The sequence below is a fragment of the Oreochromis aureus genome, linkage group 6, assembly GCF_013358895.1.
Source record: "Oreochromis aureus strain Israel breed Guangdong linkage group 6, ZZ_aureus, whole genome shotgun sequence".
Lineage (NCBI taxonomy): Eukaryota > Metazoa > Chordata > Actinopteri > Cichliformes > Cichlidae > Oreochromis > Oreochromis aureus.
In genome coordinates, this window is record NC_052947.1 from 18,888,657 (window position 1) to 18,906,394 (window position 17,738).

At 41.0% G+C, this 17,738-nt stretch overlaps 1 protein-coding gene across 1 annotated transcript; it reads left to right on the forward strand.

Moving 5' to 3' along the window:
* The first annotated feature begins 4,666 nt into the window (after nt 1-4,666).
* Nucleotides 4,667-17,474, forward strand: dkk2 (dickkopf WNT signaling pathway inhibitor 2). Its single transcript, XM_031752335.2, has 4 exons — nt 4,667-5,375; nt 13,416-13,566; nt 14,067-14,204; nt 15,444-17,474. Exons 1-4 carry the CDS (start codon nt 5,190-5,192, stop codon nt 15,692-15,694), a joined length of 726 nt encoding a protein of 241 aa, XP_031608195.1. The 5' UTR covers nt 4,667-5,189; the 3' UTR covers nt 15,695-17,474.
* The last annotated feature ends 264 nt before the right edge of the window (nt 17,475-17,738 follow it).

Consider the following 17,738-nt stretch of genomic DNA (forward strand, 5'->3'; position numbering starts at 1 on the left):
CTTAATTAACAATGAACATTTTAACCTTAATCCTAAAGAAAGGTAAAAGAAAACCTACGAGCAGGCTACAAAATAGCAGTGACTCTGAAACCGTTGGGCAGGTCTCACTGTTGGCCTATAGACCGACTGTAGGTTGGATATGGAAAATAAATATGAGATTTTGTTGGCTTCTGCTTCAGGAAAATTAATCTTCAATCCATCTTTATGAGTTAGGATTGATGACAATTGTGGAGAGTGAAGCATGAACATTTTTGAAGTAGCGCATGCCAGAAAAAGTTTAAGAATAATTGCAATAGGGACTGATCAGTTTTTATGAGTTCAGTATAGTAATGGAAAGAATAGAGCGTACGAAGAGCTGACGAACTGCGAGCCGTATCTCTGCAAAACATCTCTGTTTGTCTCTGAATGCACTTAAGTTCGAAAACTCTTTGATCCCAAAGTCTTAATTTCTGGATAATTCCAGCATCAGTCACGGGGCTCATCTTTTATTAAAAGCAGAATGTTTTTTTACTTGGAAAGAGTTGAAACAGTAGTGAAAAAAACTGTCCGGATCATTTCTGCAAGCGATAGATGTAAACTAGGAATTTTGTTGTAAAAACATAAGTTAAGCAATAGAATATGTGGACCAAAACGGTGTTTGGTAACAGCTCTTTATGAGAAGAGCTGTCGAGATAATCCATCACTAATGTCATCCTGAAGAAAGATGGTGATAAAAATAAGAACAGTCACCTTCAGTGAAATCAAAGCCAATCTGTTCTTTTTTTTTCTTTTCGAGTGACGTCCAAACATTTAATTTGCTGGATCCAGACTTGCTTCCTTTTGGCCGGCTGTTCTAATGTTGAGCCATCTGCCGCATGACCCACGTCATCAGGCCAGCTCACATCTGCTGGATGTAGACTAGTAAAAAAAATGGAGAGACAGTCTCTTGGATAAATTGTTCATCTATTGTGGGGTGTAGTCCATATGCATGTTCTGTATAAGCCACATCAAAGTCAGCGGCAGTCTTTCACTCAGCTCCACCTCACTGACAAAGCACGACAGATATGTTGCTGGGTCTCCACCACGGGAAACCCCGCACTATGGACAGAACATAAACACCCAAATTTCTGAATGACCCCGAATCAAAGGCAGACTTACACTACACTGACTGATGTGTTGTAATGAAGCATGGTTGTGGGTGGTAAGCCCGGGAAGGTGAAACCATTCGTGGATTGTGTGATCTATTAACAAGAAGCAGACACAGTGAGGCACAGTGAAACTGGTTTACACTGTCTTCAATTACACAAAAGTTTAAACCCACAACGGCTTTGATGGTAATCCAAAAATGTTAATCCAAATTGTTCTTCACACAAGATGTAAAATGTTGTAACTACAGATTACCGTACTGCTCGGATGTAGTTGTGCCAATTTTATTTGATTTCGAACCTGTGCCATTTCAGTATAATGCACTCTTCATCTGGCATAACTCCAGTGCATATCAAGAGAAACATGGCAAATAGTTAAAAAAGCAAAAAAACACAGATTGCCCTGTTTTAGGTTTTAACTTGGTGGTTACATCGACTTTAATGATGGTAAGGAAAAACTAAGACCAGGGGAAAACTGAGTTGATTTAAAAGATGTGAAATATCAGTTTTCTCCATCTAAACATTTGTGTCAGGGGTAAAGTGACGTAGCGACAACACTAATAAGTATGAAACAAAAAAATGGCCACGCAAGAGATGCTAGGTTTGGGAGTTTGGGTTAATTAAAAACAGTTTAGTTCTGATTATGCTTGCAATTGCCTGTAATTGTTACAACACACACTTCAGGAAGTAAGAAAACGTATAAGTTGTGGCCTTGCTGATTTCACCAAGACAATCCTAAACCATATTCTGCACAGATTTTTGCGGAATGACTTAGTTGTAAATGCGTGTGGCTGCTAAACCGGCCTTCCCGCAGTAGTTTTGGTATATTACCAAACCCAAAATACGGCAAGTGAGACCAGGGATGTCGAGCAGCTGAAATCTTGTATCAAGTAAAATAATAGTACAAAACAAAATAAGGTGTCATTTTACAGATGACAATAGTTTGTCACGTCAGTTCACTGATGCCAAAACACGCTAGCATTTATGTTTGCTTCCCTGCACTCAGCTTCCTTCTGTTTGCTGACAGCAATCTGGCACAACTGGCAAATGCTTGACTTTCAAGAAAATTAATTTTTTGACCACAAAAGCCGGTGAACAGTGCGTCCAGCAACAACAAATGGTAATCTTAAGTCTTAATCAGTCTAGTCTGGAGTATCTAAGACCTAAATTGTGTGTTTACCTAACTGGCCACAGCTATTACACTGTCTAGTTGCCATGAATTCTATTGAAACTGTGGCACCTGCATAATCAGATTGCCTCGGCCAGTGTAAACATGGCTATAATTTTACAGTTTTTATCATTTTTCTCCAGCTCTAAGTTGTTTGAAAGTGATGGAAGACCTTATCCAGTCTGGTGTGAATGGATTCTAATTTCCACTATACAACTTTTAATCTTCCCTCAAAAATCCAAAGTGAAAATCAGCTGTGCTTTGCTTTCTCCGATGTCACTCACAGGTGATACTTTCTATGCTCTGATTTTACAGATGGCTTAAATTCTTAAACATTTGAGAATCTGACTCGGTTAAAGTATTAACACAGCAACATAACAGTCCAAATGTGGTTACCGTGTGGAGGCTTGGGTGATGATAGCGTGTCGGAACATAAGATAAGCCCACGGGAAACTCTTTCCTACTAAAAGAGCCAAGACAGCAATCACAGATTTGGGCCCAGGTTCTTTAGCCTGCTCTTCCCCCGCTCTGTGAATCCCAGCTCAAATATTAGGGTTTTTTTTTTTAATATCTTTTTTTTCTTGCACTTATCAGTGACATCCACTAACATGCAATATGCTCACACCATCATGGACCAGAAGCTTTGCTGCCCACAGTCTTCACATCACCTTCCCTCCAGCAGGATACCGTCACGTTTAATCTGCTGTGGTTTCTTCAGATGTTTCCACACTTATCAGCACTAGTGCATCAACATGCCGTGTTCCTCCCCTCTGACGCTTCTGCAGACTATCATTTGAAGTGTCCTCTCTTTCCTGTTTGCATGTATTAAACTGATGACTGTGTCTGAAATGCCACAGACCAACCAAACCCATCTCTCTTTGCTCTGGTCCTCTGATTCACTCTCAGCCCATTTTGCCGTCTCTTTCGGGACTTTTTCAGCTGTTTCATCAGGAATAACGAAGCCAGACAAAGTCCAGCTGGGCACCACCCAGTGTTTGTGGAATAAATCAAAGTTTTTGCTCTGTGTATTTTTTTCCTTCCTTCCTTTCTTTCTTCCTTTCTTTCTTTCTTTTTTTTTGCAATTGTTATTTGAACAGAAGAACATAATCTTCCATTTATCCCACAAAGGACAAAAAACTTCCCAGTGACAGAAGTATTTACTCAGTGCAAGTTTACGTTATGCAGACTTACTCTCCAATTAATTATCCAAACCTTGTTTCCCACATTTAACTTGTCTGAAAATGGATTGAGGTCTTTTCAGATGTGTTTCTGGTAAAAGCAGCTGTCTGGTAAATCAGTGCACGCTCAGGTGACAACAGAGGCTAAAATAGTATCACCTCCGCATCTACAGTTACATCAGACAAGTCCAATACTTCCTCCCACTCCCCAGTTCAGTTGGTCGCCCATTGTCTCTAACAAAAGAACTTGACACTTTGAATTGGAGGCTGTGATGGATCGCTTTTGAGGTCAGAAGCCTTTACCAGTATTCTGGTTTCATCCCTGCCCAGCCAGGCTTCCAGCCTTCAATAGAAGCTTCCAGCTTGTGTGAAGACTAAAGTAGTATTAGGTGAGCTATTGTGTGTAAATTATTTTGATTGCTGGCAGCTGTTTTTTTACATGTAAAATTCTGTGTTTGATTTACATGCACCGTGGTTCACACTGGAAAGTTATCATGTTTGATGCAATATAATCAATGATCATGACCAAGCACCTCACATTATTTTATGCATGTAAAGTGCACACAATAAGAGCAATACATCACCGAAATCACTACAATGATTCACTCCCTGAATGCATTATTCACGTCTGCTCTACCTGCCTAAAACTGAAAGAAGCCATTGTACCTAGAAATACATTATCTAACCAACATGAATATAATTTATCCCCATGCAAGACTCGTAACAACAAAGGAGCCTCTATAATTCTTGCATCAGTAACCTTATCACCGTCGTCATCCTTGCATCATGAGGGATGTCTTTCCCAGGGAGAAAACAATAGTTATCAGATTTTTTTTTTTAATTCTACGTTATTCCGGAATGCTGGTTAACCCTAAACTGCTTTTTTGTTTTTTCTCTTTCACATTTGGCGGGGTATGTTTTAAATTTTAAGCGCAGGTACTAATTTCCCCCCAGACAGATAAATGAATTCTCTTTTTAATGGAAAATGTTCCACCTCACTTTCAAAAGCCTTTTTTCTTCTTCGCTTTTTTTGGGCTTACTAAAGTGACTTTTTCCCTTCCCGTTTCCTTTGCGTGATCGCAGTAAAAAGGGTTAAGTGCTCAGTTAAAATACACAGTGTATAATTTTATAGCTTTTTCCCAACGGAGCTCCTGGTGCCGGTGTCCAGACGACAATGCGAGAGCAGCAGCGCAGCGCACAGATCAGTTTCATTCTTTGTCAGTCGTGAATGGGGCGGAGGAAGCAAACTCATTAGAATCCTATAAAAAGAAAGTATCCGAGATCATAAAACAGCCGGCTACAGGACTAAGCGCTCACTCGCAACCAGACTGAGGCACAGTGGAGACCTCTTGTCAAGTTTCTGTCTGCCCCTCAGTGCATCGGCGTTTTAACAGATTAGGTTCATACAAAAAAAGAAAAAAAAAAACCAAAAAAAAAAAAACCAAACAACCTTTTTACTCGTGCACCTGGCTCCCCGTGTTTGTTTGTGTCGTTGCTTTTAAAAGAATCTTCAATGGCAGTCCTTTTAATTATCTGACCTTTTAAGGACCAGAAACTTGGCATCATCATCATCACCACTGTGTGTACTGCAGTCTGACAGGCGTGACGTATGGACACTGCCAGGGCGCACACGTCTCATTGAGAAACTTATTTTTATTTTATTTTATTTTTTACTAAATTATTTTTTTCTTTTTTCAAATATTTTAGTATTTTTTGAGGATGGTCGTCTCTGCCTGGAATAGATATTGTGTTGTAGTGTTTCTCGTCGCTGCGCTCAGGACTGGGACATCCCAGGTATCAGAGGCGCGCCCGAAGGCGAATTCCATCAAACCCGGTCAGTTGGAAGAAATACCGACACCGGCAACCAACCGATCTGCAACAGTCACCAAGAAACACAACATCCAGGTAACTTCAGTTATTTCACTGTCTGAGAAAATATCAGCGGAGATGTCCGAGCACTTTTTGCCCTTTATTACTAAGAAGACGGTTTATGAAATGCAACAAAAACAATCGTAATAGCAATAACCTTTCGTCCACGAGTTCCCCTTCTCCAATTTATGATTGCTGAGTGGGAAACATTTTCCTTTGCACAATTAAAGGGTAAAATAGTAATATACACCTTCAGAAAGCTGCGTCATGTGTGGATCGTTATTGGAAATTGGGAGGATTGGACCCCTCATAAATCCTAATTGCCTTTCAAACCTGACGCCACAGTCGGGTGCAGCACACTTCCACAGTAAATCATTAATGCCGTCAGAAAAGTGAGAAAAAGTTAATACTTGGGGTAATTTTCTGTCTGGATCCGTGTGTCATTAAAGTGGTCCAGGCGCTTGCTGGGATTATGAGATTCTGTGGGGCCACTCTTACCAACCACTTTATACCCACTCAAAGGGGTATCGATCCCCGCTGTTTCAACAAGCACTCTTTACATTGCTGTAAAGAGTGCTTGTGAGAGCAAATGTGAGGTTAAAAAAAAACTGTGAACATCTAGCCGATTTACCAAGTGAGGAATTGGACCTGTGGCTTGGCTAGGAAAATTCGCAATCCAACAAATAATTCCTGAGAGATCGATGTTTAAATCGGCGTGGAAGGCAGGCGTGTATGTTTAAAATAAGCATGGCAGACAGCGTGCAAGCAGTAGATGGCACTGCCACATCTCCAGGACACCCCTCCCCCCAGTGGTCTCACCTGCTTCGTTTGCATTTGGCCTGTACACCTTGCCTTTTTTGATCGTCTTGCATATCAGTGTAATGCTTAGTTATGAAAAAGGAGGCATCGAGCTGATACAGAAGAATTATGGAAAAGCTGCTCTGCCAGACCACAATTTTGAGCGCCTGCTTACTTCTATGCCTTTGCAATGGTCTGGAAGAGTGGACTGAGGGAAAACAATATGTGTGTGCAGAAACTACCACACTGTTACAAAAGTATAAAGTCATGGTGTGGTGGGTCCAAACCAGGATGGCTAATATCATTTATGAGGTTTTCCAGAGTGGTAAAGAAACAGCCGCAGCTCGGCCTTGGCCAAGACTTGTGGCTTGACGATGGCGAGCGAGCTGCACCGTCCTTCTGCCTCTCATCATGCAGTGGCTATTTGTAAATAGCCATATTAAATTTGATTTGTGTTTCACTTTGTGTTTCAGTAAAAGTGTCCAGCAAAATTAATTTAGAAGAGAACAACAGGATGCAGTTTTTGCCAGTTTTTTTGGGTAAATCTGCAACATCTGTACCTTATATTGCACAATTATACACACACACACAATCCATTATTGAGGCTTTTGGTATCCTATATTTCCATCTTTGAGGTGCCTCTCTACTTTCATATGTCAGTTTAGTGCTCGGGTGAAGATTGGGGAAAAGGGCATGTGTCGGCTCAAGTTTTCTTTTGGCGTCAGTTTTAGGAGGAGACTTTGGCGCTGTTGTATTATGAATGCATTGTAATACTGCTGAGTTTGCCACAACTGGTGAGGATAGTTAGCAAATTAGGGTTCGGGATATATGAAATCCCCAGTTATGTGAAAGACAATCTGAACAATTTACCACTGTATCCATTTTTATTTTAAAATGCAGTTTTCCTTCAGTACAACCAACATTTTACATGGTTTAATACAGCTGTTTGGGGACCTGAAACTCACTCACGGTTAAGGATTATTCTGAAAATTACCAGGAATCTCCCCAAACATTGCTTTTACATCACTTCGTAGAAGATTACTGGAAGATGACGAGTGGCTGTAGCAGGAAACCAGGGTGTAATTTAGTTTTGTACCCATCAGATGATGGATATAAGAAATGTTGGTCAAAGCTTTTGGGTTAAAGGAAGCATTTGACAACTTAATGTGCTTTGATTTCCTGTAGCTGCTGACAAAGGTTGGTGATAAGGGTGACATTAACCACGCACAAACCAGGAAAGGCGTTAGGAATTCCTGCGTGTACAGACGGGGCAAACAGCTGAGTGTTTTCCTTTTGTCTCGTCCTTTACACGTCAGCCTGACTGGAGTAAAACCGACAAAGCCAAAACCTCCAAGACCTTGACAGCCAGTGTTCGTGGGTGGCACTCTGGGCTTCTTGGAAGGGAACCAACAGAAATGGATATCGCGGGCAGGCAGCGCTCACCACTGTAACCTCTGAACCCACAAGGGAACCAACATTCTGGCGGCATTCGTGCATAACGCGCCTGTAAAACATCAGCAGCCGGTCAGTCGGCCTTAACTAGTTGCTTTATTGAATTCGCCAGAGGGTTTACTTTTAACAAGCGATCTCCTGAGGCTCTTTCTATAAAAATGTAGCCCTTCTCCCCGAGCTAAAAATGATTGTTCAGTGATCCTAATGAGCTGAGAACGAGAGAGAGAAAAGGCGGGGAAAGGTGTGACTGCTTATGTGTGTTTTAGTCTTCAGTTCTGAAGGTTTTCCAGCATGTGGGTCCCTCGGGTGCCATGAGGCCCTTGCGCCGGAACCATTAGGGTTCTTGTGGAGACCACCTTTACTGTAACTAGACCTGTTAATGAGAGAAGAGACCCTGTGCACCTCTCATTTCACAAGATTACACCTTTTAAAGCAGCGCACCTCCCAGATTACCGTCGAGCGCTTTTCCCCTTTCCCCCGATAGCCTTTGAAGACACCGCTCACGTACAGTGACTGTATGCCTTGCTATGGGTGCAATGACTAAGATCAACTCAGAATGTATACTTAACTTAAGGAAGGCCTAGTTTTTAGAGACTCTGGATCCTACTGCTCAAAGGGATACGGTTATAAACACATGTGTTTTGAGTGATGAAAGAGGCCGAGTTGTGTCTGAAGACATGGTTTGTATGAGTGACTTGTGTGCAGTCTTCCCTATGTTATCTGATAGCGGCCGTCTGTGCTTTCAGGGCATATGAAGTTTGTTTATTCAGTGACATCGTTTGTTTGACTCTTTAAGGCCGCTGCCACTCATTAACACCATTCACTGCCTCAGGTTATGAGCTGGAGCTCTGAAGGAGCACAAAAAGCAAAGAGGGCGGATGCCTAAGAATGCACTTTAGCTTTGTTGCAACTTTTTTTTTTTGTTCCAGGCAAAATTAGTGGATGGAAATAACGCTAATTTTTTTAACTTAGTGTGTTTACAAACTGTAAAAGATGCTAAAAATGATTTGGGTAGCTGAGGGATATTATAGTCAATAGTTACATGAAAGGGAGAGCCTTCCCTAATGTCATGGTTCATAAAGGTGATCTTTGCCATATGCAGCAGACAGCAGTTCTGCCTTACGTTTTATTAGTGTTTGCATTGGAGGTCAATATCACCGTTCCATTCAGCAGTGAGGTTTACAAGTGCTCCAAATGAAGCAATAAAATACATCATTTCTCCATGCCTTCATGTGCTATCTGATCTGATGCATCAATATATCTTAGAAAATGTTCAAAATAGATGAAGAATTCAATTCACTTCTTTTTTTATATACAGTTTTTGGCAAGTTTGAGCTTCATCATCGAGGTCATAAGAATAAAAACACAAGTCTGGGGGAACAATTGTAGCTGTTTTATTTTAAAAAGATACAAAAACCAAGCAAAACTGTCAGCTGATGTTGGCCCATTATTTTGTTGGCCCATCCACCCCCCCAACCTCTTGCCTGTTATTCTCTCACATTACCTTTGAGGGTTTTTTGCTTTTTTGTCAGTTGATCATAAAGAGCTCGAGTCTAAGGGCTTAAATTACCCTTCTGCTATGTTGTTCTGCTGCTGCTTTCCTACATTCATACTGGTTCTTGGTTCTGCATAGGTTCTAAACATACTTGGTGTTATTTTTTTTTTATGCATTACCGGGCTCTTCTGTTGAATTATATCAGCACTTTGGAATGACTGTAGAGAGGTAAATAGGGGATCCAAAGACTGGCAGAGAGGGTTCAAAGCCCTGTATATCCTGCAGTAAATCCCTTGGAGATTGTTGCTCCCGCACATTTAAGGTTCCTCTTCAAAGCCGTGGAGCTTTACCAGCACGAGAGCAACACGAGACAGGGCCGGGGGCTTCCCTTATTGCCCTCCGTCTGTCTCTTCCTTTATCGTCTCACCATCATGCCATGAGAGGCTGCAGAGTACAGAGCGCTCAACCCACTTCCTATGCAGGATCCAAGGCTCTTCTTTTATGTTGCTAGGCTGTCTAAGGAAAAATAAGGGAGCAACAGGAAAAAAAAGAGATATGAGATTAATAAGATGCATCCCAAATGAAACCCTGTCCCTCAGATGTTGCAAAAGAGGCGTTTTAAAACATGACAAGATAAGGCAAGTTTATCAGCTGTGATTTAGGGGGCCGGCCTCGTATCATTGGGTTTCAAAGGATTGTCTTGCAGTTTGAGACATGATGGAAGAGGTGAGCCCCATTCCCACAGTGCCCCGTGTACTGTGATCGATGCAAACCTGCTGGCTCAGAAAGACAGATAGGTTTGAATGCAGGTAGTATGAAGTACTGCTGCACGTGTCTGGATCCATTTGTTTTCATTAGATAACCGGAATTTTTTTCTTGTCAGGAGAGAAAAAGAAAACTTGAACTTCTGTTCAGTCCACATTTCCAGCAAATTCTTTTCTCGACAGTCCACGGCAATGTCCGTATTTCTTTAAAAGAGGAGCTTGCAGAGAAACTGAACTCCACAGTTGAGTGGGAAAGTTTATTTCTCACTATGACAGGACTAGTTTGTAAAAACCTGAGAGGAACAGTTTGGGAGTTTGGGAAATACGCTTGTTTGTTTTAAGGAATCAGTGTCGACTTAATGTGTGTTAAGTAGAGAGGTGAAGCCAGGAGGTTATTAGTTCGGCTTAGTACAAAGACTGGGAGCTGGGAAAAGTCCATACTGTGTTTGTTAATGAGCATCAGAAGTGCTGGCAGGGCGGGTTTGTATCTTAACAATCGATGAAGCGAAGTTTTCAGCGTTTCCTCCTGCTTACGCACAAATATGACCTTCCCACATCCTGACAGCAGTTCTTAACCTTGTAGTAATTAAGAAATTTTGGGAATCCATAAAGCGCCAAGGATTTGTTGCTTTCATCAGCAATGTTAATCATTTGCATTATGGGAATCTGTCATAATGATAGATGAGCGTTCAGCTGAATATTTCAGCTCATTTTTCTACGGCTATATCATTGCATCCATGTGTTTCCAGTCTGAGAAAGTCAGCATGGCAAACCTCCAGCAAGTCTAATCTTGTTCACTTTCTGAAGCTAAAGCACATGAGTAACAACTTCTAATGTGCTGAAATATTGATATTGTCGATAGCTGATTTAAACATGTGGTGTACATCGACGTCTGGAACGGCGCCCGTCTTTTGGGGATGGTAGACCTCTCTGTACTGACCTTCATACCCCCAAAAGGAGTTTGTTATATTTACTGCGGCTGTAATGATTTTACTCTGATTTAAACCTCTTTTATGTTCACTCACATGTTGACTCTTCCATGTTTGTCAGTGGTAAACCACAATAAATCAAATCTGTCAATGCACTGCCAGGGAAATGTGGATGTTGTGCTGGCAGCGGAGTGCCACCAAAACAACGTGTGCTTATGTCAGTCTTCAGTGAACGTGATTAATAGTAGATTCCATTTGATCTTAGCTTTAGTGTTATGCATGAATAGGTGTTCTGTTGTGCAAATATGTGGTCCACTTCATATCATAGCTTATCCTCCAAATTAAACCGAATGGTTGGAAATACAAGAATGATGTGCAGAAACACAGTGACCTGAACTTTCTTTTTCGTGTCTGTGTGTGTGCGTGCGTGTGTGTGTGTGTGTGTGTGTGTGTGTGTGTGTGTGTGTGTGTGTGTGTGTGTGTGTCACCCTGCAGATGTGGATGTGAGCCTTTCCTGCAGCTGTTTAAAATGTCCCCCTGCGTTGATGAGTTCGGCGCAAATTCGTGACATTATTCCATTTGTCAGCAAAGTTCTTTGATTTGTGTTACAATTTGCACCAAACTCCTTTGCTCCTGCTCCAAGTCTAATGACAATGGGACTTGCATGTGTATGGAATTATATCAAGACAGTGGTTCCAATAAAGAGAGTCTCACGTCGGTGTACACGCTTGTTATCAGAAGACTGAGCTTGGGTCTAATTGCATTTCTCACTGCTATGGATAGTTAGTTTTATGCCTTCTTTGTGTGGTCCCTTCATTAGGGAAAAGACGTAAAAGCTCTTGTGTACTTGGCTACATAATATTTCTCAGCCTTTCAGTGTAAAAACAAGAAATGCTAAAGCAAAAACAAAGGCAAATGAACTGTAAAGGAGCGTGATTGGCTACCGAAATGTAGCCCCATTAAGCCTGTGAGCAGTTAGGGAATACTGAGAGAAACTGAAGTGGTTTGCCTTGGTTTGGTCATTTTAATAGCGGTATTGTTTGGCCATGGAAAAATAAAAAGAAAAGAAACATTCAGTAAGAGACCAGTTAATCCCTACAGCATATTTTCCCTTTAAACTTGGTATAGAAGGACCGCAGCCTGTAGTAATTTCACCCAAAACAAACAATCTACAAACAACAAACTGAACAATATGTTTCACCACATACCCCCACTGGTATCTAGCCATTTACTTGGATACTCTTGGGTTAATTTGCTAAGGTTTTGGGTCTTTTGGGCCACCCAGTAATTACAAAGAAAGTGAGCAGAATTTAGCTTCGGCCTGCAAAACAATAACACATGTTTTTAAACTTACTTTTCAGAAATACGAATTTGCTGTATTTCAATCAATATCCAGCTAGAATTCTTTATTCAAAAAGTAGAATAAACAACTGGGGGAACCAGAGAAATAAGCGACACAAAGTGGGTGGGTGACATGTTAAACTAATCTCAACTCCGAGGTGACTAGCAATGGGAAATATTGCTGATTAGCTCATGAGAGGGTGGAAAATATGCAAGAGGCTTACCTACCAACCAGACACTGGCATGTACATTAGCAACCAGCTGTAACACAGCGAATAAACACAACTCCTGGGCTTCACTTCGCTCTTTCCAAGGTCCTGTATTTGGTCCAAATGAAACTTTGTTGAACAGCTTAAATCAATAATTTTGCAAAGTAATTGAAGACCCAGCTGCAGGTTAGAAAGAACAGACCTACCACCTTTGCAGAGGTGGATTAGGTGTTCTTGTTATCAGGGGTCTCTGCAAAGACCCCTGGATGCAACGTGAAATTCATTGGCTTGACTGTTTTAGCTTGCTGCAGCCGTGACTTTTGGAAAGGTATTGCAATACTGTGAGCAAAAACTATCAGCTTTAACGCTTTTAAACAGTGATGCCACATGCACCACAGCACTCTGTAGACATTCACAGGGTGATGACATGTGGGAGACACAAAATCTTTACAAGAAAATATATGCCATGTTAAATTAAAAATACCGGCTGGAGTTAACAGATTAGTTTACCATCTCAAGATGTTCCACTGGCCCACTAAAAAGAGGCTGTTTCATGAGTTCGGATGCTGACAGGATCAGTGTTGCCAAGGGAACCGCATGTCCAGTGGGTACTCTCTGACTCTGGCCTGATGTGCGTCTTTCTAAAGAAGAAAATAATGACCCTGCAGATGCAATTAAGGGAATTGTGTTTACACTGCAGCCACATGTGCATGTGCTTTATATTGCTTGATGTCACTTAGGCAAATACATCAAAGTCAAATATCAAAAGGCAGCATTTGCTGTTTATTTTTTCATAAAATGTGTTTTAAGGACTTGCGAGCACTTTTAATGCGCTTTTGACATAACTGAAGTAAGTGGGTGATTAATCTGCAACTGAACTGGCATCAGCGTAGCTCAAACTGCATCAGGGAGTATTTCAATTACACATGCCGCCTCACCAATGGAAGTTATGGAGGCATGGTTTTTAGATCTGGCTGTCCACGGCGCTCATTCAAAATTCTGCTGCCATGAAGTCACACGTGATGACAGGTTGTTTCATAAACTGGGTAAACAGATATTTTGACATAGCATCTTCTCTCTCTCTCCAGGTGTACCCTTGCAGCAATGACAAGGAGTGCAGCGTGGGCAGCTACTGCCACAGCCCTCAACAGGCTCCTTCTCGTTGCCTCACCTGTCGCAGGAGGAAGAAGCGCTGTCATCGAGATGCTATGTGCTGCCCTGGCAACCGCTGCAGTAACTGTACGAATACACACACACACGCACACACACACGAACAGACGCGTGCATGATTGTAGCGCATTTCAGTTTCAATTACATTATGACTGCGGGGTACTATCGTGAAAATTTGATTTCTGGTTTTATTCAAATGTTCTTGAAAAAGCGGGTCTTAGTTATAGAGCCAATATATTTAAATAATGCTGAACACATGCTTTCAGACAGAACCCTGAACTATAGCTGAACTGTATTCAATTGAGGCCCAGAGGTTAGGAATCAGTGGTCACGTGTTGTAGTGTGAATAGTGTGAATGTGTGCAGAGGCTGTGCTGAAACTGCTCTTTGTTTAAAATCAACATAGCTCACTAACACATGTAGGAGGTCTTTGCATTATGCACTGAAAGCATCCATTTAAGAGACTATTCACAAAGACTAATGGGCTCAGCTTTCTGTGCCATGTTTTCCTGACAAACTAAGCAGCGTTGGCATTGTTGTTAACTTTATATGTTTCTCCTGTTTTTACAGTCATTTGTGTCCCCATCTCTGAGAGCGTGATCTCGCCTCACATCTCACCATTAGATGAACATATCAAGCTGTCCTCCAAAGAGCATGGCTGGAAGGGTGGGAAGAATGGAAAGGGACAGGCCAAGCATTCTCTAAAAGGTGAGATCTGACAGCAAAGCATGTCCAGTATGAACCAAGTGATATCTAGACATTATCCTTTTTCATCATTGTTTTTCCTCTAATATTAGATTTGCTCTGCCCCTCTCTTATCCTGGTCTGGCTGAACTGTTTTCTTGTCAACTTTATGAAACCCCTAAAGTACTCATGGGTATTGCAGTGCACCAAAATATGCCCCTCATTTCCCCTTTGCCCATGTGTCTGTCTCAAGCTAAGCGTGGAGATCCTAGAAAGAAAAAAGAAACACAATGCCTTTGCTGTTTCTGCACCTACTTAAATCCATACAAACAGTCTCATTGAGAGCACACCTTCCATGATACACCAGCTTAAACCACAAAATGCAGGTTTGGCATAATTAAGGCAAATAACTCACAGAGACCTGTTCGTAGCATTCATGTCACCTGATTTAAGCCAAGTAATGGACTATCAATATAGTAATCTGTTTAATGAGACACTTAAATTACTATACTATAAATACGCCCTCAAGGCTAGAATGCTAAAATAATCGTGGAAATAAGAGCACTACTTAAATCCGCCATAAATGAGGCCATTTGGTTTTATTTGTACTTGACTCACCCGCTCTCCTTACACATTATTACATTATAATGGGCTGGTGCAGGTTGCCACTTGAATAAACTCAACCCAGAAACTCAGTGATGTTAAACCAGTGGAAAACAGTCTGACTTAGCAGTCCATCACACTGATGGAATAATGGAATAACTAGTCAGCAAAGTGGGGTTTGTCAGGGAAACAGGATGACTGGATTGGATGATAATGCGGCTTCTGGTAAGATGTGTCACAGGCCTGCAAGTAAAAGTGTTTCACGCACGTTTCAATTCTAGTGATTGTTGATTCATAAAGATTCAGTCAGGCAAGCGTGTTAAAAAAGTTAGGACAGCCTATGAAAGAGGGTTTTTAAAAAAAAAACATATTTAGACATATGGATATTTAATACCAATTTTAACAACACTGGGAGATTCAGGTTATATAGAATCAGTCAGCTGTTGATATATTTTGTTTAATGAGCAAAATATGGCTGTTTTTTGCTGTTCACCTGCAATTAAATCACTTTCTTTTCCAGAGATACATAAAAACAGTGTTAAAAATTGATATGTGAACATGCTTTTTTTGTTTATGTTTTTCCAAGTGCAAATATGCCAGTTTAATGCACAGTTTGCAGTTTATCACTGCTCATATGTTTTTATTGCTTTCTTCCTCTAGGTCACGAGGGTGACCCGTGCTTGCGTTCTTCCGATTGCTCGGACGGCTACTGCTGCGCCCGCCATTTCTGGACCAAAATCTGCAAACCGGTGCTGAGGCAGGGAGAAGTGTGCACCAAGCAGAGGAAGAAAGGCACTCACGGTTTGGAACTCTTCCAGCGCTGTGACTGTGCCAAGGGCCTCTCCTGCAAGGTGTGGAAAGACGCCACCTCTTCGTCCAAGTCCAGACTCCACATGTGCCAGAAGATCTGAAGCAGGAGGCAGCTGTTGTCGGCTTAAAGGCCTCCGTCTCCATGTGCGAGGGAATTTTTTTTTTTTTTTAAGGATGGGTTGTGGCAGTACTGAAAAAGGGGAAAAGACAGAGACTGACAAGAGACAGAACAGATGCGGCTTCAAGCTCGCTATTCTGCAAACGGAGGGCAAATGGGAATGCTTTAATGTGTTCTCTGTGAGTGGTCCATCCCTGCACCCCACATAACAAACACACACGCTCACATACACACACACACACACACACACACACACACACACACATGAACACACACACACTCATGGTTTTGAGAGATTACTGAGCTTATAGGATGCTATTTCCCCCCAAAAGAACAACCTTTTACACATTCTTATAAATATCAGGGAACCACAGAGTTTGTCAGCTGATGCTGTGATAGGTGTGGACTTTTTGTAGATGGAAGCAACAGTCATAGTGGTCTTTCCTTAAACCTCCAGCTTATGATATTTGAAGCCGAAGGACTATTAACACAAAAGCCATATTTTTACTGAATAGTACATGCTCTACCAAACTCTTAAGTCAGTTAGCTTTAAATAATGTCACATGTGACTTTCATAGGATCAGAATTTTGGCATGTTATACTGTCTGCTTGCCAACTTTAGTACTTATTTTAAGATAGAACCCAGCTTTTGCTATGCAAAGCATTTACAACCAGCAACAATGTCCAAAGAACAAATATACATTCGCTGATGTGTGTTACACCAAAGACATAAAGAACATTTGCTTTGGAATGATGAGCTTCGTCTGGGGCATTCGCTTGTCGCCCTATTTTTAGCCACAAGAAGAGAGATAAAGTATTGTATTCATTGTGGGAATCTTGTTTGATGTAGGATACAGCTGTAATCTATTGTGATACAACTGTGCGGGTTAAAACTGTTTGCACTGAGGTAGTCCTTTGCTGCAGACTTGGTGGTTTCAATACCAGAATGGTTCTGTTTTTCAAATCATACAAACGGGATTCAGGGATATGTTGGAATCGCAATTTTTCCCTTTAGAAAGCCAGTAGAAATGGAGATGTGAGAGGATTGATTAGATTTACAAAAATGCTCCACAAATCTGATGTTTTTTAAAGAGAACTGCAGTTGAAACGAATGGCTTGTTGATGGCACACAGCCCTCTTAATTTTCTGCTTTTAAAATATGACTGCATACTTTCTTTTGATGAAATATTGAGTTTTATGGTGTAATGGATGTGAAGCAATGCTTTTTCTCCCCTGGTGTCAGTGCTTTAAATAACCACTCATTACCTACAAACCAATATAACATTTGCCTCCTTTTGCTTTAACACATTTTTAGAGCATCAAGTACATATATTTTGTAACCATTAAAATACCAATAAGCTCTAATATTGTAAATAGACTGGAAGCAAAGCAAATGTATTTAAGAACCAATGTATATCATGTACATATAATAACAAAGGAATCCTAAAAGTTATAGCAAAATGATCTAGGTGAGAAGAGTAATGTCAGAAGAAACAAGCACAGTTGGATAGACTGAAATAGATAAAAGCTGTGGGTGTAGATAAGGGGTAAAGGCTTAGATAGCATGGACTGATATCACAAACTGAATGCATCAAAAGGATGGTTCCTAAAATAGGGAGCATCAAAATCCAAAATGTGTTGTGTAAATTGTGTGTAAATGGTTTCAAGATTTGCATCCAACGAAATGATGTTTCTGTGAATTCACTGCATTGATCTGTTTCATGTATTTACAAAGATGAATTAATAAAAGAATGTATTTTGTATTCCTAGTTACACGGGCCTTGTTTTTGCTTATCTTGTTGCTTCTTATGCTGAATTCTTACAATGACAACAGGAAATTAAACGCCGTATAATGCATTTTGATAGCTAAAAAAGCCCTTATTTCCCCGAGGGGTTGAGACAACCAACGGATATTTGATCTGGCAAAGATTATGTGCTGAATGCACTTCCTGACACGACCCTCAAATTTATTCAGGCTTTGCCCCTGGAAATCTTACTTTAGATATTAAAGGTGTGGACATTATTTT